The 27,100-nt window shown below is 38.8% G+C and overlaps 1 protein-coding gene across 2 annotated transcripts in view; it reads right to left on the bottom strand.

Annotated features, from left to right (window-relative positions):
- Positions 1 to 27,100, bottom strand: part of syk (spleen tyrosine kinase) — a 162,244-nt gene that overhangs the window by 46,453 nt on the left and 88,691 nt on the right. Inside the window, exons 4-8 of one of the 2 annotated variants that reach the window (XM_048527486.2) lie at positions 24,894 to 25,054; positions 16,235 to 16,373; positions 9,644 to 9,725; positions 8,050 to 8,099; positions 1,837 to 1,905 (exon numbers count right to left, since the gene is read on the bottom strand). In XM_048527486.2, coding sequence (XP_048383443.1) covers positions 1,837 to 1,905; positions 8,050 to 8,099; positions 9,644 to 9,725; positions 16,235 to 16,373; positions 24,894 to 25,054 — 501 coding nt within the window. The remainder of the gene's footprint in view (positions 1 to 1,836; positions 1,906 to 8,049; positions 8,100 to 9,643; positions 9,726 to 16,234; positions 16,374 to 24,893; positions 25,055 to 27,100) is intronic. The other variant, XM_048527487.2, reaches the window with a different exon arrangement.

The raw sequence follows: 27,100 nt of genomic DNA on the forward strand, positions 1-27,100 counted from the left end.
GGGTGGCAACTTTCAAGGATCTGTGTACATGGATACCGAGATCTCTCTGCTCATCTAAGTTATGATGGATTTCTCCAAAGAATTCCTTAAGTAACTCCTCAAATGGAGATATATATTCAAATGCTGATATGCCTTCTAATGGAGATAGGTGACACACCATGTAGAGTTCGTTATGTATGTATCCACTGCTACTTCCACTATTTCTTTCCACAGATGTATACTTCTGTTATGACTACAGACTGCCTTTACCTTGAAAGATTCTTTCTTCTGCAATATTTATGTTGTTTCTTCATATCTAATGTTTAGCTTTGAGTGACGCTTATGTTTCATAAGGTAGAAACATAAGGTATGCTTATATCCTTTGAAGCAAATAGACTCTGTTGTTCTTCAGTGATAAAAGTTGTTCTTCCTAGCTCAGTATCTGTCATTTTTGCTGGACTCTTCTTTCAAGAATATTTGCACAGCTTTTTCCAAAGCTACATCCTCCTTGGATCCTTAAAATATCTGATAATGACTGATCAAATATTCTGACAACAGTGCTGTCTCTTATGAATTCAGATTGCAAAGCTCCATATTCTCAGGTTTCAATGAATCTATAGGGATTATTACTAAATTGCATACAGATTCTTCTGGAAGCTTAATGCTTCTATTATAACGTGACCATGCAAAACTTAAATTTGCTCTTCAGGTCAAGTCAAAAGCTTTTACAATATCAAAAGTGTTTGCATCTTCTGCTGGCTCTCAATTTATCGGCTCACTGGATCTACTCCATATATAAGCATATTAACTGTTTCTGGTTTGACAGTCATTTTTGAAGAAATTCACTATCTTAAGAACTGTTCTCTGCATGAAGTTTGATGTTTTGTTCTGGTGAGGCCATCTCTGATATTGAATCTGTTGGGAAGTATTTTTCTTTAATGTAATGACTAAACTTATTACTGTGAAAATATTTTACTCTCCATAATTAACATTTTATTTCAATCTAATGAGCCGTAAACTTGCCCAGTTTTAAATGTCACAGTTCAAAATGATTGAAAATCAGAAATAAAGATAAAGCACTGAACATAGCAGCCGACCATCATCTGAACTGAAAAAATTGACTCTATTAATTTCTGTGGAAACCGAAACCTCAGTGTTTTCAACATTTTCTATTTTCAGCGTTGATATTATGATTAGGCTCCTCAATGTCCGAACATTGAAATGAACACTTTTACATGCCTGAGTTCAGATGACATTGAAAGATTATATGCTACATAACTGAATAATAACAGGAGGAACATAGCAATGCTCTAGTTGTAATGTTTCTTATCCTGATAAATTGTCTCTAGCAATACAAAGAAAACTGCACTAATGAGCATTTTAGCAAATTATTGACAACTGACTACATTGCATTTTATACCTTTCTAGATCTATAACAATATTCAGACCTTTACTGCCCTAAAATAGAAACTTTAATGGAGTTTGCTGCTCCACAATATTGCTTGTGGCTATTGTACCCTGGAATTTACCATTTCTATGCATGCTAGCTACCAGTAATTAAATTCTCAGGCACTTGAACATTTCTAAAATGTATGAGACCAAGGCAAGTCAGTGTAAGAGCAAAAAATCAAGGCCAAATGATTAGGCTTTATTAATTCATAGCTTACGGGGCTGCATCTGCCTGCTTTAATTTCTGCATATTCTTCATGGTTAGTCGTGAGTACAAACAGAGAGAAACCTTGAAGGATTTATTAGTAATAAAACCAAACATTAGTTGAGATTATGCAAAAATGTGTTAGGGTTCAATAGCCTAGCAAACCTTTTGAAAATTGTGAAATAGTTAAGTGAGTCAAGCACCTTTTTGGAACCAGACTTTGGAAATGATGAGGATTTGATCCTTGAGATTATTCCACCTTTGCCTTCTTGCTGGAACCACAATTTCAAAGAGGAAAGTTTAATTTTTATTCAAAGTATTATAGTTAAGCTTTCCTTTTTCCTTAAATAAGTACTAGATTCTTCGAAGAAAGACCTTAACATAATTTCCATTGGACTTCAGGTCAATATTGCAGCTATTGACCATTCCAAAAAAATTGTCTATCATAATTCTCTAAATAGAAGCAAAACTGATAGTAAAATGTCAATGATGTCAAAAATTAGAGCTATACTATAGTAAAGTATCATACAGGAGAGAAATCGCTCCTTAACAAATCCAAACTGGCTAGTGCTGCCAGGAAGTTCCAGGAGTGGACATCACTTTGGCCCTATACTATTTTTGGATTGGAAACAGTGATGAACATGGTTGACAGCAGTCTCTTCCCTTAATGAGTAGGAAATATAGAACTTGTGAGAAAATGAAGTGGCCTGTATAGATAACATGTGCATCAATGCATCAATGTAAAATTCCATGATGTCCCTGGAATAGCAAAATTATTATGCTGTTTATGAACACAACTACTTTCATTTAAGAACAATAGCAATTTGACTACATATTGAGGAAAATGATTAAGAAATGCTAAATATAACAAGTACCCTGGTCCACAGTTGTTGCGACCTCAATTATGTGATCATACAATTGTTACTTCCATTAAGTTTCACTTACAGTTAAAGGGAAATCGTCTAATCTGGAGGAGGTTTAGGACAAAATTAGTTATTGAGATGATCCAAATCTGTTACATTAGATATCTCAACATGTTTGCATTGCAGAAAGCACATCTGCTACAGAATGGCTGCTTCCAACAGGCCTTACATTTTATTTTCCAATCATTATTGTCTAAAAAATAGAGGCTAGTAGCAAACATGATTGCATCACTATATTAACAACTGTTCAATTGCCTATTTATACTTAGAGATCTGTTCAACATACACGTAAGTCTTTATATCTGCAACTTCCAGGAGAAAATAATGTTTCTAGATATACCATAGAAAATATTCAAGTTAATAATTGACCCTCTGTAGGTGCTTCTGCTTATTAATATTTACTTGTGTTATCAACTGTACCCATCTTGGAACTAGGTTTAAGAATTCAGACTCAAGTGACTGCCATGCTAAGCAGCCTATGACTTCATTTACAGTTCCACTGCATTGGCTATAAGGGAACAGGAGTACTCTTATACAAGAACATTGTCTAAGCGTACAGAACAGACAATAAATTTTCAATAGCTGTAACAAAATAGAAAAAGACAACAATCCTCCATTTTTCCATATTTCTAACAGAACACTGAAAATAAAATTAAAATAGGAATTATAAAATCATCTCACAGAAAGAAAAGGAAATGATTCTTTGCCACAAAAATTAAGAGTAAAATATACGACATGCAATGAATAGTCAGAAAAGTGCTGATCAGGAACAGAGGGAAAGAAGTACATGCCTGCAAAATCATAAAGTCCTCAGTGTTGCACAATGCCAACAACTTACATTTATAAAGTACACTTAACATAATAATACTTGCATTTTTGTTAAAGGAGGACCAGTGGATGAGGTGTATTTGGATTTTCAGCATTCAGAAGTCCCATACAGGAAATTAGTAAATAAAGTTAAAACATTCAAAATTGGAGAGAGTATATTAGTGTGGATGAAAAATTGGTTAACAGGCAGAAAGACTAGACTCTAGGAATAAGTACAACATTCTAAGGGTAGCGGGATGTGATTAGTGCTGTAAGCACCACGGCAAAGATCAGACTAGGTCCACAGCCATTCACAATCAATATTAAATGATTTGAATCTGGGGGATCAATTGTAATACTATCAAATTTGCTAATAATATCAAAGTGGGTAGGAAGGCACATTGCATGAAAGATACAGCAACACTTTGATAAGACGTGGCAGCTTCATTGAATGGATTAGCACATTTCAGGTGGAACATAATGTGAATAATTGTAAAGTTATTCACTGTGAAAAAACAGACAAGCTGAGTATTTCTTAAATGGTGAGAGTTTTGGAAGCAGTTGTGTCCAAATTGCAAATGGCACAGGGTGTCATTGAGTCCAGAGATGTCATTTAAGGGTGATACATAGCAATTCTGTAAATGTACCACAAACAAACATGATTCCACTTCCTCAATGTTTAGTCTGTGAACATATGCTGTGACTCATGCTGGATAATGCCTGCTATCCTATGGTTGTTTCATTGTGCACAATGCTAACTGGATTTGAATTATCATAGAAAACCAATATTCTTCTGTAGGTTACCCCATCAAAATCCCCATGTAAGATCATTAAATTTGAATCATAATTGAGAGTGATTGCTGAGAAGTGAATGATCATGGTTGGGTCCACTAAATAGTTTGAGGCTAGAATTGCAGTTGGTAGATATATCATTTGAATAGTTCACCAACCTTGACTGCTCTGTGAAGTTGTGGCATTGAATGTAGATTAATGCTGGCATTAACGTCCACTGTTTTCTGCTTTCACTGCCCAATCAAATTTGAATGATTAGTGCTGGCTACACATAGGCATCATTCAAATGGGGAGGAACACAAAGTTGGTGTGCTGCCTGCATTGCAATTGCTGCAAAAATAATGGTGTGACTAACAGTGGTAATCACCATGTATTGTATAAATTATACAGGAACTTTCTATGCCTGTGTGTATTTGCAGAAATCAGGAAGCTGCGATCGCAGGTGTGAAATATTTACAAAATTTTGTTGAAAAAGTTGTCTTGGTGTCTGGCTTACCACTCAATTATATGGAAGGGTTGATATTTCGGGTTGGGATCCTTCATTAGAACCTGATAATGAATCTTCTTTTTTATATTTTTTCACTGTTGCATTCATAACTTTACACCTTCTCCCCCCCACCCCCAAACAACCATTTTGGCCTTATATATATTAACAATATTTTTTGGTTCAAACTCTGTCCTACTCCTTCATGATTCCTAAATCTGAATTGTTCAGGAGTTACCAAAGAAACATTTTAGAACATCAAGAAGATGAGCATTTGAAATACCAAGGCATACAAAGCTATGGGCCAAGTGTTGGAAAATTGAATTAGAATAGTAGATGGTTGCATTAGACTGGCGCAGATGCAATAGGGCAAAGCACCTTTTTCTGTGCTGTAGATTACTTTGGTTCTAACTATGGCATACAAATTTTTTTAGGCTGTTCACTTAGGCCCTAGGCTCTCCTGTAGATTCCTTTATGCTCTTTTGATGCTTGAATGTCAGGACTTTACAAATTAAATTCTATGAAAGGCATTGAATTAAGTGCAACTAATAAACAATTGATATATGGTGATAAGACAGGACTCTGAATGTATGAGGAGTATTGGATCATCACTTCCACCTGTCTGGTCAAGGTTAGATTCATCTTCCTAAGTGGACAAGGGCAAGTTGATTTTTCCCTTGTGTTAGGTTTCGTCCCACCTGCTGCAAATCCCATCTAGCCATTTCAGCTTTGTGGCCATTCACTTAGTAGTGTCGCTTCTGAGCTATTCTTAGAGATAGGCATTGAATCCACGCACCTATTGGTACCTTATGTACAAGTATGTTATGTTCCCTTGCTACCTACATCCCACAAATGAATAAAAAAGAAATTTTCAATGTGTAGTCTGAGATATGCTGGCCTGTTTGTTGATTTTTTTTGATCAAAGTGATCACTCTTCTATGAGCTATCGTAAACATTGTGTTCTAGCATAGCAATTAAAATAAAGAAAGCAAATAGACGAAAAGCTGGATAGGGAAACTCATCCACAAACCAAACTGCTATTCCAGAGCCATTTAACCAGGGAGGCAGAGTAACTGTTTGGAGGTGAAAGTTCCAACCCTCTCTTCGTAGGAAGTCCTGCCTTAAAGGAAATCTGGCCAATCTGATAGCCAGCATTTTTACAGTTCCGGCTGCATCATTAGAAGTCATATGATGACAGGTAGTCCATTATGCTGAGGATCCAGGATTAACAATTAAATTCAGACTCTCACTAGTATCGGGTTGGCAGTTCTTGATGAGGGAATTGAGGGTGTTATTAGGTTGGCATGGATAACCTTAGGGAAGGTGCTTTAAATCAACCCAAGCATCTGTCAAGGAAGATCACCCTAAAGCTAAAGCTCAAAGGCTCTCTATCACTGTGATATAAAACTGGCAGCAATGGGATTGACTGACCACCTAAAGGTCTAAATAGGCCCACAGTTAGGTGGGCCACTCCAACAGCTGAATCCGAGCCCATGCAAATGCAAGGCAGTGTGAATTATACCTTCTGGATTTTAAGTGCCTCCCACTTTTAAACCCACCAGCAGGGACCATATAATCCAGTCTGATTTTTCTGTTGAATGGCTTGCTGCATTAAATGTACAGACTCTCAAAATATTCCCTGTAAATCTGTGATTCATGTCTAGATAACACTTACATTTACTTTTGTATTTAATGCTATTATTTACGCCCTCCAGTTAGCCTTTGCCAGTGATCGTCTGGGGTAGAAATTTGATATGTGTGTACCAGTGTTTTTTGGTTAAGACATGCTCCAGCCATGAAGTACATAGTATAAGCGCATGTGTACATATCTGGCGCAGCCAGGGATTCTAGCACTACATAAGGTCTGCTTGAAAAATCAGAATGGACAGGAACACATCAATATCTTGTCAATCATAGAATCACTACAGTGTGGAAACAGGCCCTTTGGCCCAAGTGGTCCACATTGTCTCTCAAAACATCCCACCCAGACCCATCCCCCTAAAACCCACTTGAACTACACATCCCTCAACACTATGGGCAACTTTCCTTGGCCAATCCATGCACCTAGACTGCATATTTTTGGATTAGTGGGAAGAAACCAGAGCACCTGGGAGAAACCCACACAGACACTGGGAGAATGGGCAAACTCCATACAGACAGTGTCCCAAAGGTGGGATCAAACCCAGGTCCCTGGCACGGTGAGGCAGCAGTGCTAGCCACTGTGCTGCCCCACTTTTTCCAGTTATAAAATTTGTGTTTCATTGTTGCACTGTGCTTGCGCATAGATTGAAGGGTGGTGGCCTGGTGGTATTATGACTAAATTATTAATCCAGAGACCCGGGTAATGTTCACGGCAGACTTGAATTCAATTAGAAAAACCTGGATTTAAGAGTCTAATGATGACCATTAGACAGCTGCTGAACATTAGTAAACCAAATGGGTTTTTCCTATTGTCTTTAAGGAAATCAATCATCCTTACCTGATCTGGCTCACATGTGACTCCAGACCAACAGCAATGTGGCTGACTTTCAATTGCTCCCAGGCAATAAATGCTGGCTTAGCTAGTGATGCCAGCATCCCATGAATTAATTAAAAATAAGGCAGTGTTTTGGAAATCAACACCCATGTGTGTTATGGTAATATTTTGTCTTGTGTAACAAGTCAATAAAGACCAAAAGTTTACTGTATAATCTAAATTAAAACTGTCCAGGCCATCAAGATTCATGCAACCAAGTTACTTCAATGAAGCATTCTCCTGCATCACATGTTGTTCTTCTTGGAACTAAATACGTTTACTTAGAAGACTTATTAGCCTTCAGCTTCAATAGAGTGATTTGCAGGAGATGACTGCACTGAAGGATTTGTTGTGTGTAAATAGGGTAAGTTGTCCCAAACTGAAACATATTCTGTGAAACCAGTAGGTAATTTGGCTTAAGGTTTAGGAAAAATAAAATGTTATGGAATTAGACATTTGATAGCCCAGCACTTTCACAATTCGATTCATCCTTGCAGCTTGCCACACAGCAAATTTCTCATGTAATTCGCATACTTATGAGAAGAGCCCAAAAAATTTGGATGTTCCCTTAAGAGAGGGTGAAGAGATTTTCAAGACCTGGGGCCCTCAGTACACTAATGGACCCAGCAAAAGCAGAATGTAAATAATACATGCAAGAGATTTGACTAATTTATTATATAATGTTAACTAAAATTTCAAATTTTACACAATATGTACCATGATTAGTCCTATATATTATTTTTCTTGGGATTTTATTTCCAGTTATTCTAATGAGTAAGACAACATCAAAGTTTACCAGAGATCAATTTGGCTAAGTCAATGAACATTTAAGTTGCTTTAATGAATCTGTATACTGCTCAGTTCTTTAATACATTGTTATTAAAAATATTCTTACCTGAGGATGGTGACTTGGAATTGGTGGTGCTTGTGTTAATCCAAAAGAATCTAGAAGAAAAAAAAACACAGTAAGAATGCCTGTGAGATTGAGATTGTAAGCCGTATATTTAAGCCATTCTTTAGATTGAATTTTAATACTCCTTCAATGAAGGATGTGGGAAAACAACTTTTTCAGATAGAGTGCAGTATTGCTTTAATTGGAATGATAGACATGTTTTTTTTTAAATAGGTTACATTTAAACAGTATCTCGTTGCATGAGCAGTTGTAGGTATGTTAATTTCAGCAAACATGATGCAAATGTGTAAATGACAAGCTTAAAATTTACTGCATGAGTTCCAATGTCACAGGAATTAATAGTTTTGCCAATTTGATAGAATGACAAAATTTGCAAGGAAGGTGGGTAGTTGAAAGACACCCTCAGTATACCAGGATTGAGATTTAAAAATAAGGCACAATGTTAGGCCATTATTTATTATGCATCTCTAATTACCCTTGAGAAAGTGTTGTGAGCTGCCATTTGAACAACTGCATTCGTGTGAAGTATGAACACTTGAAATGTTATTAAGTGGGGAGTTCTATGAGTTTGACTCCGTGATCATGAAGAAATGATAATAAGAGGTTGAAGTTAAGATGGTGAGTAGCATAGAGGAGAGCTTGCAGACAGTGATGTTCCCAAGTGTCTGCAAACAGAATAGCAGAAAAACTTCCTAGTGTTCAGTAATCAGCTTCTTTCTCTGTATCAAAGTAAAAGACAGTTTCCAGTCTCCAGTCTTGTACTATTTTCAGTCTTTGAAAACTGCTCCTCTCCTGTGCTGTCTTCAAGCTCTTGGGTGGCTCCCCTCTCTAGGTAATGCGGACTGCTCTAACCGGATTCATATCTTTATCACTTCTCGATCACAATAACTGCTTTATACAGTTCCTCAACTGACTCAATATTTCCTGTTTATCTACATTATTATCCTAAACCTTCTGATATGATGTTCACTCTTGACTAAATGTTATTTGAAAGACATTTAGTCCAGTGGGCCCATCTCTTTTCCCCAGCAATAGATCCAGTAATTCTTCCATACTGCTCTTTCTCTGGCATTATCCCAATCAATACTTGGGTAGTTATAGTCCTGTAATCTGAAAACTTCATACTTTTGCACATTATTGTGATATCCCCACAGATTTGTTCCTCTATTACAATTTGGAGGCTTTTATACAGTCCCAGTAGTATAATACTACCTTTGTTGCCTCTCAATTCTAAGTAAATGATTCTGTCCTTGTCCCCTTGATGAGATCTTCCCTAAACAGTACTGTCACCCCACTTCTTTCTTCCTCCTTTATCTTTTTTAACTCTTTGTATCTGTGAACATTAAGTGTTGAATACTCATTGTTTATAAGTCAAATTTCTCTCATTACCACTACATCAGAATCCTACACAGCTACTTGTACTTATACCTCACCCATGTAAAATGTTGAAATAAGAACTCTTATGGATCATTACTTTCTTTATTTTTGTCCAGCAAGCATCTATTATGTTAGCCCCCTTGCTTTCTTCTGGCGAGTCTATCTCAATGACGTATGTAATACACAAACAGTTACATACCGACTGGATGATCAGGATTTGGACATGGTTCAGTGAGAACTTGAAGAAGACCATCAGATTTGTAGCAGTAATGGTCAACCATCTAGGAAGAACATTTTCCATAAAATTAGAAAGACATAAAACAGCAACAAAGCTTTAGACTGATACATTGGTCAGATTTTACATCAGCAACTCTGTTGTGCAAATTTAATACATAATAAGCATTTACTCTGACTAGCCTGTTACCTGTTACAAATAATGCATGATCATTTCAGATTTTAATTTCTCATGCACTTATTCTACAAGTCAGTTAACAACTGTGCAAAGAAATTTTAATGAAACAATTTATAGCTGTGGCTAATTGAAAGAAATGACATTTTATTTTTTCCTAAAATGATATACTTTTCTCTTGCCATTCAATTTCTTTCCGATTTCCTTTCATTTGTCTTTTTGAAAAAAAAAATTCTTTTAAAGATCGTGGAACTTTATTTGCAGTAGATGTGACTGACTGTGCTTAAGGCACTGTGATATTTTGCATTGATTTTGCAACGAACGGAAACTCTTCACTGGTGTGTTTAGTTTTTAATATCCAAATATTTGATCTGTGGTAATCCAAAACTGGCCATGTGTTGACTTTTAGTATTTCTTATTATTTGATCAGTTTGTACATATAATGATACATCTTTGGGGCAAGTAGCATTTGGAGCCAAACCTTCTGGCACAAGAACTTCAGTGTCAACTTTTATAGTTGCTCATATTTCTGTTTTTCACAAAGCCAAGTACATAAGGACAACTTTGCAATTATAATCAATAGGAATTCATATCTTTGCCTTTCCTGATTGCTGCCATTCAGAAAAGCACAATTGACTGATGAAAAAAATGATGCAAAATCTTAGAAAATGAATTGGGATGCTTCCATAAATAAATTGATTGCAAGTTTCAGGTTGCTAAGAAGATTACAACTGGGGGTGTACATGTGCAATAGAACACAATGTCAAATTGATCTTGGGCAGATTTGATATTATACTGATGGAAAAAGCAGAGATAAAGGAATGGGGCCAGTCTGATCAAATCAGGAAGCTTGCTTATATGTAGAAGTTGATTTCAGCCAGAAGACGGATCAGGTTTTGGGTCAGGAGAGAAGAGGACAAAGACTTAATCTCTTGACATCGGGCAAATAAAAAGTGAAACAAAAATTTTTATAAAACCTATAAACTAAAAGTAAAATGTGTATTTTGTTGTAAAAATAAAATGTCTTTTATGCCCCAGTAATGATAGATGGTGTTGTTTTGCCAGCATTGACAAAACAAAACAATTTTAATATTACATTCTTACATTAATAAATGTATAAAAGTACCTTTTTTTACATATGTATATCAATAAGGAAAGAAAAGAGAAGAACCATCCCTGCTTACCATTTGTGCCATTTGAGAATTCAGAAAAGCATTGAACAATAGATCAGGTCAGAGAATACATGGAATTTTCTGATAATTGTTTACTAAGGAGACTTACTGCATCACTGAAAACTGCTTTAAGTTTCAACTCCATAATTCATTTCTAAACTAACAGCACAAGAAACATAGGAGCACCTGTTCATCTCATCACAGGTTGTGGAATCTTTTTGTGTTGCTAAATGGCTGTCAGATTTGCAAGACCTGAATGTACTACAGAGATACTCAAATAGACCATTCAGAGGAATATAACTCTCATCTAAATATTGAGCAGTTTCCCCGCTACCTCTGCTCTTATTTCTTTCATCATGAAACTAACCCTCCCTCTACTGACCCCATCTCCCGCCTCCAATGCACCTCCTCCTCCTGGACACCACCCCAAGGCCTCCTACCCTCCCTCGACCTCTTCATCTCTAATTGTTGTCAAGACATCGATCATCTCAACCTCTCCTCCACAGAATGTGCAGCCCTCCGCTCCAATCCCGACCTCATCAATAAACCCACAGACAAGAGAGGTGCAGTTGTAGTATGGCACACTGACCTCTACATTACTGAGGCCAGACGCCAACTCTCTGACACTTCCTCCTACTGTCCCCGGATCATGACCCCACACCCAAGCACCAAACCATTGTCTCCCAAACCATCCACAACACCATCACCACAGGTGACCTCCCACCCACAGCCTCTAACCTCATCGTTCCCCAATTCCGCACTGCCTGCTTCTGTCTCCTTCCCAAAATCCACAAATCTGACTGCCCTGGTCGACCCATTGTCTCCGCCTGCTCCTGCCCCACCGAGCTCATCTCCACCTATCTGGATTCCATTTTCTCCCCCTTGGTCCAGAAACTCCCTGCCTATGTCTGTAACACCACCCACGCTCTCCACCTCCTCCAGAACTTCCAATTCCCCAGTCCCCAACACCTCATTTTGACTCAGGAACACCCTATGATCTGTTCGCAACAAACAACTACACCTCCCAGTCGCGAACCATTTTAATACCTCCCCCCCACCCCACATTCCTCCGGATGACATGTCCACCCTGGGCCTCTTGCATTGCCACAATGACAACGCCTGAAAGATGCAGGAACAGCATCTCATATATTTTGCTTGGGAACTCTGCAGCCCAAGGGTATCAATGTCGATTTCACAAGCTTCAAAATCTCCCCTCCCATGACCACAAGGCAAAACCAGCCCAGCTAGTCCCCGCTTCCATAACCATTCCTCCCACCTCAAGCCCCACCCCCATCCCCTACCCACTAACCTCATCCCACCCCCACACCCCACCCTGACCTGTCCGTCCTCCCTGGACTGACCTATCCCTTCCCTAACTCCCCACCTACATTCACCTTCACTGGCTCTAACCCTGCCTCTTTGACCTGTCTGTCTCCTCTCACTCTATCTTCTCCTTTATCCATCTTCTATCTGCCTTCCCCGTCTCCCTATTTATTTCAGAATCCCCTTCCCCCCCCCCATTTCTGAAGAAGGGTCCCGACCCAAAACATCAAGCTTTCCTGCTCCTCTGATGCTGCTTGGCCTGCTGTGTTCATCCAGCTTCACACTTCAGATACTCCAGCATCAGCAGTTCCTATTATCTCTGAAATGTACTCAGTTTTTTTCTCATGCTAGTAATTCTGGTTTAAGCAGATTTCATTCGCGTACTAAGGTTGTTGATATTCCAACATCTTTGTCGTAACTTGTCGAAAGTTGAGCTCAGAACTTATAGGTTTTTCCATCAGCCACTTTACCAATTCTCTGGAATGTTGATTTTTATGTCCTGATTTTCTGACAAAGTTACAGTGCTATTTGGGAGATCTTATGAATGCTATTGTGGTTACATTTCATGCTGTGCTACATCTTCCAAAATCATTTCAAATCATTTTTCAACAAGCAAATACTTGAAGTTATCAGCAGGTATAATATTACAGGAAGAGAAGTTATATAAAAATGAAGTGCAAATTATTTGTCAATGACAAAGACGTTGTGCATATTTCTGTTTTTAGTCAGTCGTTTGTATTTTTTCTATTCCAGATACAGTACACAGAGCATTTTGTTGTTTTTTGCTATATTAGTGACACAGCATTTCTGCTTTAGGGTCATCTCACCTTTAAACTTCTGTCTGTTCTCTAAAACAGCAATGACATTTCACATGACCTGATCTGAATTGTACATCTCAAACATTTGAGATATGGGTACTATTAAAGTTTATTTTTATCGCTTTATCATTTCCATTTAGAGTGCGTTGAGGGTGTGCCAGTCAACAGATTCAAGGGACTGCATTCAATCAAGTGTCAAACCCACTAAGAATTACATCTGTCACTGTTTAATTGCTGAGAAGTCAACTTCTTTTTCAATTTTTAGTTTGTTCAGAGGTAATTCTGAAAATATGCAATGTTAAGTTGTATGCCTTGCAAGATGAAGGGAGATTTAGGCCCAAATTTGCAATAAGAGAAATTAAAACTAAACTCTATAGATATATGAAAGCAGGATTGAAAGGATTTTGTCCAGTTGTCAAGTGCTGTATTCATTTTTTGTTTTGATCCACAACAACAAACCTTGTGTTTTCTGATTAACTTGGAAATCAATGCTGAATTAAGGGCAGTTTATCATTGTTTACCCATGGTGACTAGAAACAGATTTCGGATTACCCAAAACAAACTCTCAATTAAACCACTAACAAATTGGGTAGACTTATTCTATTATCTTGAGCTAGACTGACTCACCAATGATAACAATTAATCCCACTCAAATTATTTCTTAATTCCTATTTCCTTTTTGGATGTCTGCATGTGGAATATGCTAAATTTGATATCACTGTGTGTCTATGAAGAATAGCAGCAGGTAGCTACATTTTAAAACTAAATAATTCTTTCAAATAATTTTGCTCTTAAAATTGTTAAGTATGTACCCTCTACTGCATTATCCCTGATTGTGAACTCCTCCACACTCATTCTGTCCTCATCATCAGCAACTCCTCAGGTCTCCCAATGATAAACTTCTCTGTCCACTTAATGGTCAGAATCATCCGTGGGGTTCTCATCCATGGCTTTATACCACAGATCTTACTGAATCCTTTGGTTGTTTCAACCTCAGCCTATTCCTCTTGCAGTAAGTTTTGAGAGCAAAGTGTTAAAAGCCTTAAATTTATGCAGTGGAACCAACGGATTGGAATCCAATGTCCTGTATCATGCAAATGCATATGTTTTTGTTTTTGAGACCAAAGAGTAACAGCAACTTTAAAAATAAAAGACAAATTAGAAAGTTTGTAATGAAGTTGTGTTTGATTTTTAAAAGTATGAAGATTACAGAAAGGAAAGATAGAGAATTGGGAAGCTTTATATTTTGAGGCACGAGGGAGGAATGTGTTAAGAGTTGCAGCTATATGACCATTCTTGATTTCAATATTCAGTTTCTCCCTTGGTGAGTTCCAAATACAAATTATGCTACTAGAGAAGGCATCATCAATGGATAGACAGTGGGTGCTGTCTCATTGGAATGGTAAAGAGCTGAAGGACAGATTTGTAGATTTGTTATCAGATTTCTGACATAGATCAGACTTTTGCTCCATCAGCCTAGGAAGAGCTTGTCATGTAAGAGCATTAGAAGAGTTCATTTTAATTTAAGCATAATGCTTTACCTGGTCTGGTACTGAGCTGGATAGATCAGGAAGTGTTTGATGTTATACCTGCCAAATGAGGTAAGAACCAGCAGAAGGGTAAGGGGATTCATGAGCTTTGCTTCAGTGTCCCTAAAGTTGAGAAGGTTAATTTTAACAATAATCCAGATTTAGATGAAAGACATGATAGTGTTCAGCTTGGAAATTCTCCATGGTCAATTAATCATATCCAAATGCAAATGCTAAGAGGAAGGGCTCTTTACTGTTGGTACCTTTCGAACTGTCCAAACATAAATGCACTGTTTTCAAGATGAGAAGACTGAAAATTAGAAGACGTAAAGAAAAATAAAAATTAAGAAAATAGTAATGTGTCAGTGAAAGTTAAGCTATGTTTTCATTTTAAAGTTTTAATTAGTTTAAATTACTGTCAAGAACTTAAACCAAGAAACACTCTCCCACATTGTATTCAATCTACCACTTCTTTGTCCCCTCTCTCAGCCAGTCCAAGTCCTTCTGCAGCCTGCTTACTTTCTCAATACCATTTGTCCCTCAACCTACCTTTGAGTTATTTGCAAACTTAGCAACAATGCCCTCAGTTCTTTCTTCTAGATTATTGATGTACAACATGAATAGGTGTAGTCCCAACACTAACCCTTATGAAACTCTACTAGTCACCAGCCACCATCCTGAAAAAGATCCCTTTATCCAACTTTCTATCTTCTACCAGTCAGTCAATTTTCTATGCATGCCAGTATTTTGTCCCTTATCTTACTTTACAGCTTCCTGTGTTGCACCCTGTGAAAGGCCTGGAAATCCAAATAGATCACGCCCACTAGCTCTCTTTTGTCTAATTAGTCTTTACTCCCTCAAATAATTCAATATTTGTCAGCATGTCAAGCCCTTGACAAAGCAATGCAGACCAACCCTATTTTACCATGCACTTCCAAGTACTCTGCAATCTCATTCTTTATAATGGATTCTAAAATCTTACCGATGTCCGAGGTCAGGCTAACCGGCCTATAATTTTCTGTCTTCTGCTTTCCTCCCTTATTAAACAGGGGTGTTAAATTAGCCATTTTTTCAGTCCAAAGGGAGCCTCCCTGATTCCAGTGATTCATGAAAGATCACCACCAATCTCCTCGGCTATCTCCTTCAGAACCCTGGGGTATACTCCATCTGGTTTGTATGATTTATCCACCTTCAGACCTTTCAGCTTCTTCAGCACATTCTCCTCAGGCATTACACTCACCTCTGTCCCCTGACTCTTTTGAATTTCTGGAATGCTAATGGTGTCTTCCACCATGAAGGCTGTGCAAGTAACTGCTCAGCTCCTCCATCATTTCTTTGTTTTCCATTACTACTTCTCCAGCCTCATTTTCCAAAGTTCCTTTGTATTATTAGCTACCTCACCCTTTATTTCATCTTCTACACACAGCATTTTTGGGACAGTGTCGTTCATTTTGCACTGAACAAATTTTGGCTAAAAGAACATCATTGCAAACGGTATTCAGTTGATGACTAAAACCAATGAACATTGGGTTACTCTACCTGCCAGAGGGTGTCAAATTTTTTCCCATCAGGAATGGACAGTTTCCCAGTTTTGTCCCTGTCAATACGGTAATGATATATTTTACCCTCGTGAATCAAGCAAAGAGCATAAGATCCCTTGTCATCACGATCTCTTATTCTGGAAAGAAGAAGACATTGCAGTGATTATTCAGGTAAAGTTGCTAGATCAACATATTAGTGTCTTCATTTAGGTCAGTTCAATTAACAACTTCAGCTACATCAGTTTTCTATTCAACTCTAGGACACTAAGCAGCAGACTGTCTCTCAAAACCCTGTGATGGATTACTATTTTGAGACCTGTCATCAAAGTATATTAAGTCTGATGCAACTGAGCTTAAAATAACTGGCCATTTAATGTTGCTTTGTAATTGACTTCATTTGAAATAGTGTAAGTGAACTGAATTTTCATCAATTTGTTGCCAATTTTTTTTCATTCTTTATGGATCAGAGTATTGCTGGCAAGGCTAGAATTAGTTGCCCACCCCTAATGTCACTTGAGTTGTGGTGGTGAATTGCATCTTGAGCCACTTCAGTGCACATAACGTAGGTGCACCCACAGTGCTGTGAGAAATGGGGACGCAGGTTTTTTCACTCAGTCATAGTAAAGGAACAATAATATATTTCCAAGTCAGGATGAGGCACATGACTTGCAGGGGAATTTGTAGGTGGTAGTGTTCGCATGAAACTATCACCCTTGTCCTCTTAGGTGGGAGAGGCCATAGTGCTCGGAACAGTATTTGAATGGCTTGCCATCTTTTATATGGGACAAATTCTCATGTACTTCTGTGTAGGTTAAGCATAATTATTAGATTTATACTAGATGGGCACAAACTAAGCCCAATAAATATGACATTTCTGTTCATGTCACCAACACTCAGGCGCTTCCTTTATTTCTTCATTTTTCTGTCTTTATATTCTATGTTTTGGTTTATTTTTCTGTGTTTAAAGATGGAGCTGGAGAATGGTGACAATGTATAACATTTTTCACTGTATTTTGTAACAAGATGAATGCGACAGTAAATAAAAATCAAAAATACTGAGTACAAATTCATGAATTAAGGGGTCTATAAAAATTCTTACATCATATGATTTGTTCATAATACATATAGAATCCTTGTGTGGAGTGCTCAATGTTCCCTCCTTGCCCTCTATGAAAAGAAGAACTTGACCTTAACCACCCCAAGTTGCTATTGAGTAAAAAATGGACCTGAAGACAATGTTGTGTCACTGACACTTAAAAAAAAATTCAAAGTAACTATACAAAACAATGCAGTCCAACTTGGTGGTCTGCACTCTTGAACTACAGAACTTGAAATGTCCTGTTTACCTTTTAATTAGCACAAAGTAAAATGTCTCTTTTTCATTCTTTTTCATGAGTATGTGCCTATTTGGGGTTTTGAAACTATATAGCTGATGTTGCATAAATAAGTAATGAAGTAGTAATTTACTCCCTTTTTGCCAATTATTAAATAAAAGTAGTTATTTCCTGGCTCAAAACATGGTGTGAATTGGTTTTGATTTGAATAGCAGTCTGTCAGGCAAATTGATCATCTTGATGGTTTTATTGGGTAGTCACACATTTGTGATGATTAATGGAGTAGTGGGACTTGATTATAAATAGAATATTCTTAATTTCACATGTACTCCAGTACAGAAATACATTAGTACAATGAAATGTTTTTACAATAGGTGCCTTTAATGGTGCCATCTTAAGTACAAGGAGCTCAGTACAAATTTTTGACACAAAAGAGGAATAAAAGGAAAAGTAGCAACATTATTTACAGTGTCTAAAAAAAAGTTAGAAACATGGTAGTTATAACACAGTTAAAGAATTGACATTACAGTCTGGCAAAGAATTTCAAATGGCAGCAGCTCAGCATGTGATCTGACTGCCTGCACCAGGGTCCAGTCCAACAGCAGTCCCCTGCTGCTCCAAGTCTCCAGTCCACTCTCCCTGATACTCAGTTACACCAAGGCAAGTTGTGCTGCTCTGGGACTCGCTTCCCCTCGCACTGATCTGAGACTCGCTTCCCCTCACACTGCTCGAGGACTCGCTTCCCCTCACACTGATCTGAGACTTGATTTCCCCTCGTGCTGCTCTGGGACTTGCTTCCTCTCAAGCTGCTCTGGGAATTGCTTCTCCTTATGCTGCTCAGTGACTCCTTCCCTGCACACTGTTCATGGACTGCTTCTCCACATGCTGCTCTGGGATCCATTTCCCCTAGCACTGCTCTGGGATCCATTTCCCCTAGCACTGCTCTGGGATTCGCTCAACTTGCACCACTCAGGGTCTGCTAAAAAGAGAGAACAAATAAAGAAATAAAAAGAACAGGTGGAGCAAAGTAGCACTGCGTGGAACGTCCTACTTTGCCACCATCTTGCTGGAGGCATATTAGCACAGTCTTCCCAATGGAATTATGACATTCCATTAACCTTCATTATGAATATTAAGCTTCTAACTGTGGAACTGTAACAGAACATAATAAACATGGTGTACAATATTTGACCGTTTTTCCCTGAACTAGTTAGTCATATGTCAGAAGGATCATATTGTTATGTTAGATTTTAGTTTACTCCCAAGAGACAACGTTAAGCATAGGATCATTGTATTTCCCCATTTCTATGGCAATGAATATTGGCACAATATTTTAAATGTTAGCCAACGTCAGCTTCTCTGCAATGAAAACAATTTGAATATTTAAGAAACAGCCCAAGATAATAATCTTTCTTTTTAACAATTTATTCTAAAGATACTTCATAATTTTTTGTTTGGGTCAATTTAGCGAAGCATATATTTTGACTATGCGTGTTAGTGACATCTGTGTGTCACCCAAGTTCCTGCTGGCCACAGAACCAGAACCCAGATGCAAAAGACAAATGCAAGAGATATGACTGCACAAACCACAGGTTGTTGGTGCCCTGTTCTGTTCTGTTAAAAAATGAAATGTGTTCACTTTCACTGCAAGAAAAAAATTTGTAGGAGGTATGCTGGAGCACATTTCACATCAACCAGTGCAATCAAAGAACAGAATTATAATGTACAATATGTATTGTCACACAGGATTTTAATGGTCACTAATGAGACAATAAGACAGCTAACTACCTATAGACATTAATCAAAAATGATCTGACCTACAAGATTAGTAAAGTTGGTGCACTATAGCTAATTCTGTGTGTATCTATCCTACTATCACAACACCAGTGCTGGAAGTTCTGGAGAAAACTGCAAACATACATTGTTATCGTGAATATAATATATGGCACATACAAGTGAGCTCATGCCTAACAGGCTACCTGTCAAATAAATGTAGCAGTTATAACTGCTCTCAGACACATTCGGTTGTACCTGCATAACTACAGTTCATTTGTGCTTGCATCAAAATAATTAGACTCTTTCACAACAATCAAATTTCCTCCATTGCGGTTACAGTCCAGGTAGCATTCTTACTGCAGCTACTTGACAAAGAACTGGTACTACTGCAGTCATTAGTCTAGATTTCGTGCACTTCATCACACTTCATCCAGTAATGACAAAGCATCTTCTGTCCTATTCTGTGAAAGGGACTCATGGAAGATGGGGAACATTGCGAATCAGAAAGACCAGGGTAGCCAATGCATGGGGACACTACCACTTGCAAGTTCCACCCCAAACCACATGCCATCCTGAATTGGAAATATATCACTATAACTTCACTGTTGCTGGATCTAAATCCTGGAAATCCCTTCCTAAGCCTGTGGGTGTTCTTACATGCCAATGACTGCAGTGGTTCAACAAGGCAGCACACAATGGGGCAGCACAGTTGCTCAGTGGTTAGCACTGCAGCCTCACAGCGCCAGCGACCCGGGTTCGATTCCAGACTCCGGTAACTGTCTGTGCGGAGTTTGCACGTTCTCCCAGTGTCTGCATGGGTTTCCGCTGGGTGCTCCAGTTTCCTCCCACAGTCCAAAGATGTGCAGGCTGGGTGGATTTGCCACGCTAGATTGCCCATATTGTTCAGGGATGTGTGAGCTATAGGGGGATGGGTTTGGGTGGGATGCTCCAAGGGGCGGTGTGGGTTTGTTGGGCCGAAGGGCCTGTTTCCACACTGTAGGGAATCTAATCTGATCAATCACTTTCTCCAGGGCAATTAGGGACGGGCAATCAATCAATCTTAATCTAGCTGGTGCTGCCCATATCCTGTGAGAGGGTAAAAAAATTGTACATTTGCAATTATATGATATGGAGTGAAATTTGACTTCATCCAAAATTGGCACTCAGTTGGCAGTGATTGCTGCACTGTTTAAACAGCCATTCCAACATAATTTGCAACTTCGAGCCTTCTGAATTCTAGACAGCTCCAATGAGAAGCAATTGAAGGTTATGTTCAAGCAGTGTAAATAAAGGCATGAGTTGTTAAAGAAAAGCACTCTGCTTTTTTTTTGACACCACCAAAACAGGCTTGAATCTTACAAACACTGGCAGTCATGATTGGCTCACCACTCCACTACCACTTTTTTCACAAGAGCAAACTCTACATTTCTGGCCTAAATCGGATACCAGGTCCTTTAGATAGTATTCATCTTCTCCTTCAGTTCTACCCTACAACCCCCACCCTGGCAGCATCTGTAGAGAGAGAAGAACAAAATTAACATTTTGAGTCAAGTGACCCTTCACCAGAACACTTCTAAAGATGTTATACCAGAGTCAAAATATTAATTGTGTTTCTCTCATTTCAGATACTGCCAGACCTGCTGAATTTCTCAGCAACTTTATGCTGACAACCATTAGATAGATTGCAGATTCAGTATGACGTTTGTGATTACAAACACAATGAATTGGAATGATGCCACTGACACAGTTAAACAATCCCTCGGTTTTCCTGCTTTTTATATGGTGACTATACATAGGTTTGCTGGAAATTGTAACCAATCTTTCTTGAATTTTCCTCTGTTCTATTACATTTTTAAAAAAAATATGGTTACAAACAATAAGCTTATAAAATTGTTCTGCTTTAGGATTGTGACTTTAATTTAGGTTAAACTGAAATACTGAAGGGGGTCATGTGGCCAGTTCTGAATTCTGTCCTTCAGAATGCTTATGTGTCTTGGTTGCTGAAGGCTAAAGGAGATCATAGGTTGTTTACTGAGAAGAAGATGCAACATATTCACATCTGTAAACAGTTATTAAAACAGCTGCACTTGATAGTGTTTAGACATTTCATCTCCAAGTTCCAGGGAGGGGATGGGAATGTCAGCTTTTGTAAATGGCTATACTTCACACTGTCTATTTATTTCCAAGATAGAATGCAGTTGGAGATCTAGAAGATAGCTAGTTAGCATTTCTACCTGGCCCATGTGATTTAAATTGTCATGGGGATAGGTTCTAATAGAGGGGCAGTCCACAGATAGCCAGTGTAGGATTTGGCTGTAAATTTTCCTTTACAATATCACTGAGCCTCACAAGCATGGTCAATCTGCAAGAATTTTAGAGAGAGGGCAGAAAGACGGAGGTAGCAAGTCTCCATTGTTCACCACCATTCAGAATGTGGGTGTGTGTGCATGCCCAATTGAAGAAACCCGGTTTGTGCAAGTTCAAATGAAGCTTGAAGATTCATCTAGATTTGGCTAGAGGAAGCAATTTCCAATTTATTTCTCACTATAAAAGTTTGTCTGGAAAATAGAAGTTACCCAGCAGGAAAAGGGAAAAGGAGATCAGAATAACTTTGGATTGCTTGCTGGAGAATGAAATATTTTCTTAAGAAACTCAGTTTGTATATCACAATGAAGAGAGATTTTCAGTTACTTCAAATGTTAAATAGAGGATTTTTTGTAATTTAGAGGATATGTTGACAACTCATTAGTATATTGTCAATGTTAAATATTTGCAATGTGATCCTGCAGTGCAGAACAGCAAGATTAATTTAGCCACTTGAGTTTGCATTGGCTCTTCTGAAGAGCAATCGGTTAACCCTACTTACCAATTTCTTCAAATACTTTACAGTTTTGTTTTTGAAACAACTATTAAACCTGTAACTTCATCAACATGTCATACAGTGCCTTTCAAAAGGCTAATTTGCTATTGTGCAAAAACAAATTTCTACATGTCACCTCAAATGTATTTGCCAAATCACCTTAAAGGACTACTTCATTTTGACCCTTGGTTCATTGAAAACAATTTATTTTTATTTACTTAATTTGAACCATTCACAATCTCAAATGATTTATGGTTAAGTATTTGATGACCCGGTGCCTATATAGACATATAGCCTTCCAATTGATCTTATGTGAATCTGTAACGAATTCATAAAAGATCTGCTGATTTCTTGATATGTGGTGATGCCTTGAGCAGAGGTAAGCCTGAGGTTACCCAAGGCTGAGGAAAGCTTTCTCTGGTTAGGTTTCTTTACATGTAGAACACACATAAACTAAATACACATGTGAGATTCTGCAAGAACTCCTTTGAGAATTGTTGCTTAGCTGTTATTGTCAGCATCTGCATGCCATTTAACCACAGGTCAGTGCAGGAAGTACATGCACACATTTTTCATTGAGTTATGAAACCACAGGCTTCCAGTAAATAGCTTATCAACAATTTGAACACACTCAAATTACATCTTACACATTCTATACTTGTCTAAGGCTTCTGTAGTTTTAAACACTCCCTAAGTCATAAATATTTCTTTTTCTCTTCATCCAATGCTGTATATCCCTTCATATCCAGGATTCACAGGATTTGTTGGCTCCACCCTTTGTCTTTGTTGGAACATGTTGGCCTTGAACTCTTTTTATTTCCTTCCTAAACACATCCCACTGTTCTGAGACAGATTTACCTGAATATATCTGCTCCCGGTCCACTCTGATCAAATCATGTCTGACCTTATTAAAATCAGCCTTCCCCCATTTCAGAGCATTGATTTCAGGCCCATCTCTTTACGCTTCCATAACAATCTTGAATCTAACTAAGTTATCATGCTGTCTGCAAAAAAACACACCCACTTTGACCAGTGTGAAAACAATGAGCCAAAGGGCTTCTTCTGTATTGTACACCTCTGTTTACTCTATAAGCCATTTTCTTGACTTCTGCCCTCTACGCCCTGCCAGTCCAGATATTGACATCTCAGTGGGGCTGTTCAAATTAAAAAAATGTGACACTTCACTGCAACAGCTCCATTGCAAGGGAACAAAGTCCCAGGCTGCTGGAACTCGGCAGACTGCTGGTGTCCTGACCTGTACTTTATCCCAGGCTGGGAAAAACCTTGTAGTGTTGGCAAACATGAATTTCATCCACATGTACAGGAAGAAACTAGAATGGCAGAAAGCTATGTGGGAGGCAATGGCTCTCACTGCCCAAAGGCTGCAGCAGTGCGCCAAGTCATGTTAGCACCTAGTTGTCTCTATGGAGATTGAGGCACAGCGACACCACTGTGGTTACCACTGTTGCCTCACAGCACCAGGGATCTGCGTTTGATTCTAAACTCAGGCGATTGTCTGTGTGGAGTTTGCATGTTCTACTTGTGTCCGTATGGTTTCCACCGAGTGCTTTAATTTCCTCACACAGACTGAAGATATGCAGGCTAGGTGGATTAGCCATTGTAAATGTCGGGTTACAAGGGTGGAATAGGGGTGTGGGTCTGAGTGAGAGCATGAGGCAGCATCGATAGTTATCAATGTGGCAAAGACAGTCGTGAGGGATGTTGCCAGTGTAACAGCGGAAGAGGGACTGTTCCATGTATCCTACGAAGAGGCAGGTATGGCTCAGACACATACAGGTGTCCACAGCCACCCCTAAAGATTGTTGGAAGTGGGAGGAGTTAAAGGAAAAGTTATTGAATGTAAGGACAAGTTTAATTAAGCAAGGATGTCGGTGAAAGGGGACTGGTTGGGCCTGTGAGAGAGGAAGAAGTGGAGGGTTTTTAGGCTGTCTACATGGGGGTACATGTGTACAGGGAATCAAGGGTTATGATGAAAACACAGAAAAATGGATATGAGAAATGCTGGATCAGCCATGATTCCATGGAATGGTGAGCAGGCTTAAGCGGTTGAATAGCCTACTCCTGCTTCTATTTCCTATGGTCTTATGGGAGATTACCTAAGAAAGCATTTTGTATTTGCTTTGTTCGACCATCATGGAGTGATCCTTTTTCTGTTTAAAACTATGAAATCTTAAAGCTTTGCTCTTTTAATAAATCACCAGGATTTTGGTTTTATTCTACTTAAAAAAAATGTTATTGTGATCTCTAATGTGATTGTAACAACAATATAATGCATTGTAAATCACAGGTAATTGATTACACACATTGAAAGAAAAATATTAACTTGGTATAAATACATGAAAACATAATCGCTAAAAGATCACTGTCAGGGATTTCAGCATTTTGAAAGTGATTTTGAGGACCCGCAAATGTGAACTGAAACACAATACAATATATCAAAACATTCAGAGCAAAAATTGCAATTCATTACCAGATTTTTCAAATGCAAGGATGCAGTTTTATTGGCAATGAATATTTTCAAGTTACAATGTTTTTCTGAACCAAATTAATTTACCTTGAAAAAGTGGTAAAAGTTTGGTGCACATTTGCAAAAATGTACCGAAAGTAATCTGATTAAGCTGCGAATGGTAATTTTTTTAAAAAAACAATGTGCGCTTTCTACTCACAAAAATTTTCCATTAGTCCGTGAACCTCTGAGAATGCAACGTTCAGCATCATCTCGAGATTTCTTCCCGTGAAACCAGGGCATTCGCTCATGGGCTGTTGTTGCAATTAATTTCTCTAGTTGTGGTTTCTGGCTAATAATTGCCTGTTCAAGAGCATCTCCCTGCACACAGAAACAAAATGGTTTCCACTTTACAGATTGTAATGAATTTATTTTGAAAACAATGATAAAAAAGCTAACTGCAATCACATTAAATTTATCAGTGGCACTGTAAAGAAAGAAAAGAACAGGTTAATGGTTTGTGTATAGATTCTCAATTGGAAACTGATATTTCAGCTCCTAAATAGAACTTTATAAAATAATGTAACATCATGAGCCGTAGAAAATACAGGATATGAAGAAGGTACTAATGGATACACAAGTAAATGTGTTGGTCATGGGAGCGAAATCGCAGAAATACTAAATAATTACTTTGCCATATTATATAGCAGGCAGACAAACAGTGAGCATAACATTAAAAAAAAAGACTGAAACAAAGAAATGATGTTAAGATAGAAGTAAAGATTTTTAATTAACATATTAATTAATATTAGAGAATATAAAACGTCAAGTCAATTTCAATTTGTTGCAATTGGATGTTGCTGTCACAGGTGGACTGAGCAGAACAGAGTGAATGAAGACTCCTTTGTTTCACTTTTCCAGCCCTGAAGATTGTGGCTCTTGTTCCCCTGGCTCATTATAGCACTACTGGATACTTCCTTCTGTCTCCCTGTTGTATTCAGGTGATTCTCCTGACATCTCTACATTAATGGCTCTTCACAGCCAGTTTTAGCACAATCAATCAAATCTTCAAATCTTTTGCATGTTCAATCGTCAATCTTGGAACAGCTGAATTATTTAATTTTTTTGATTATCTAGGATAACAACATCCAATTGTCTGCTTTTGACTGTAGTTGCAAATCAACAAGCAAAAGATTGTATGGCATTTTGGGGCCATTTTGTGGGATTCCTTGAGGTGATTTTACAGATGGGTGGATTTTACAGTGGATACAGTATACCACATTGGCAGATGTGCAGGTGAACATCTGCTTAATGTGGAAGGTCATCTTGGGGCCTGGGATGGGGGTGAGGGAGGAGGTGTGGGGGCAAGTGTAGCGCTTCCTGCAGTTGCAGGGGAAGGTGCCGGGTGTGGTCGGGTTGGAGGGGAATGTGGAGCGGACAGTAGTCTCTGTGACTCCCTTGGAAAATCCAAGATAACAAAGTGTGAAGCTGGATGAACATAGCAGGCCAAGCAGCATCTCAGGAGCACAAAAGCTGACGAAACCAAGCGGCGGCTTGGGGACCACTTTGCAGAACACCTCCGCTTGGTTCGCAATAAACAACTGCACCTCCCAGTCGCAAACCATTTTAAATGCCCCGCCCATTCCTCAGATGACATGTCCATCATGGGCCTCCTGCAGTGCCACAATGATGCCACCCAAGGTTGCAAGAACAGCAACTCATATTCCGCTTGGGAACCCTGCAGCCCAATGGTGTCAATGTGGACTTCACAAGCTTCAAAATCTCCCCTTCCCCCACAGCATCCCAAAACCAGCCCAGTTCTTCCCCTCCCTCCACTGCATCACAAAACCAGCCCAGCTCGTCCCCTCCCCCCACTGTATCCCAAAGCCAGCCCAGCCTGTCTCCGCTTCCCTGACCTGTTCTTCCTCTCACTCATCCCTTGCTCCCACCGCAAGCTCACCTCCATTTCCTATCTACTACATCATCTCTCCTCCTTGACCTTTCCATCTTTCCCGGACTTACCTATCCTCTCCCTACCTCCCCACCTATACTGTCCTCTCCACCTATCTTGTTTTCTCTCCATCTTCAGTCCGCCTCCTCCTCTCTCCCTATGTATTCCAGAACCCTCTCCCCATCCCCCTCTCTGATGAAGGGTCTAGACCCGAAACGTCAGCTTTTGTGCTCCTGAGATGCTGCTTGGCCTGCTATGTTCATCCAGCTTCACACTTTGTTATCTTGGATTTTCCAGCATCTGCAGTTCCCATTATCACTCACACATTCTGAAGCAATCCCGTTACTACAGCCTTGTGTCCTTCCTCAGTGCCTGTCTATGCAGCTGGCTAAAGCCCCATGGGCTCCAAATAACATTCAGGCCATCACAACTTAGACTCAACCATGACAACCATTATCTGAAGCACCTCCAAGGCC

This window comes from Stegostoma tigrinum, chromosome 3 (genome assembly GCF_030684315.1).
Source record: "Stegostoma tigrinum isolate sSteTig4 chromosome 3, sSteTig4.hap1, whole genome shotgun sequence".
In the NCBI taxonomy this organism is placed as follows: domain Eukaryota; kingdom Metazoa; phylum Chordata; class Chondrichthyes; order Orectolobiformes; family Stegostomatidae; genus Stegostoma; species Stegostoma tigrinum.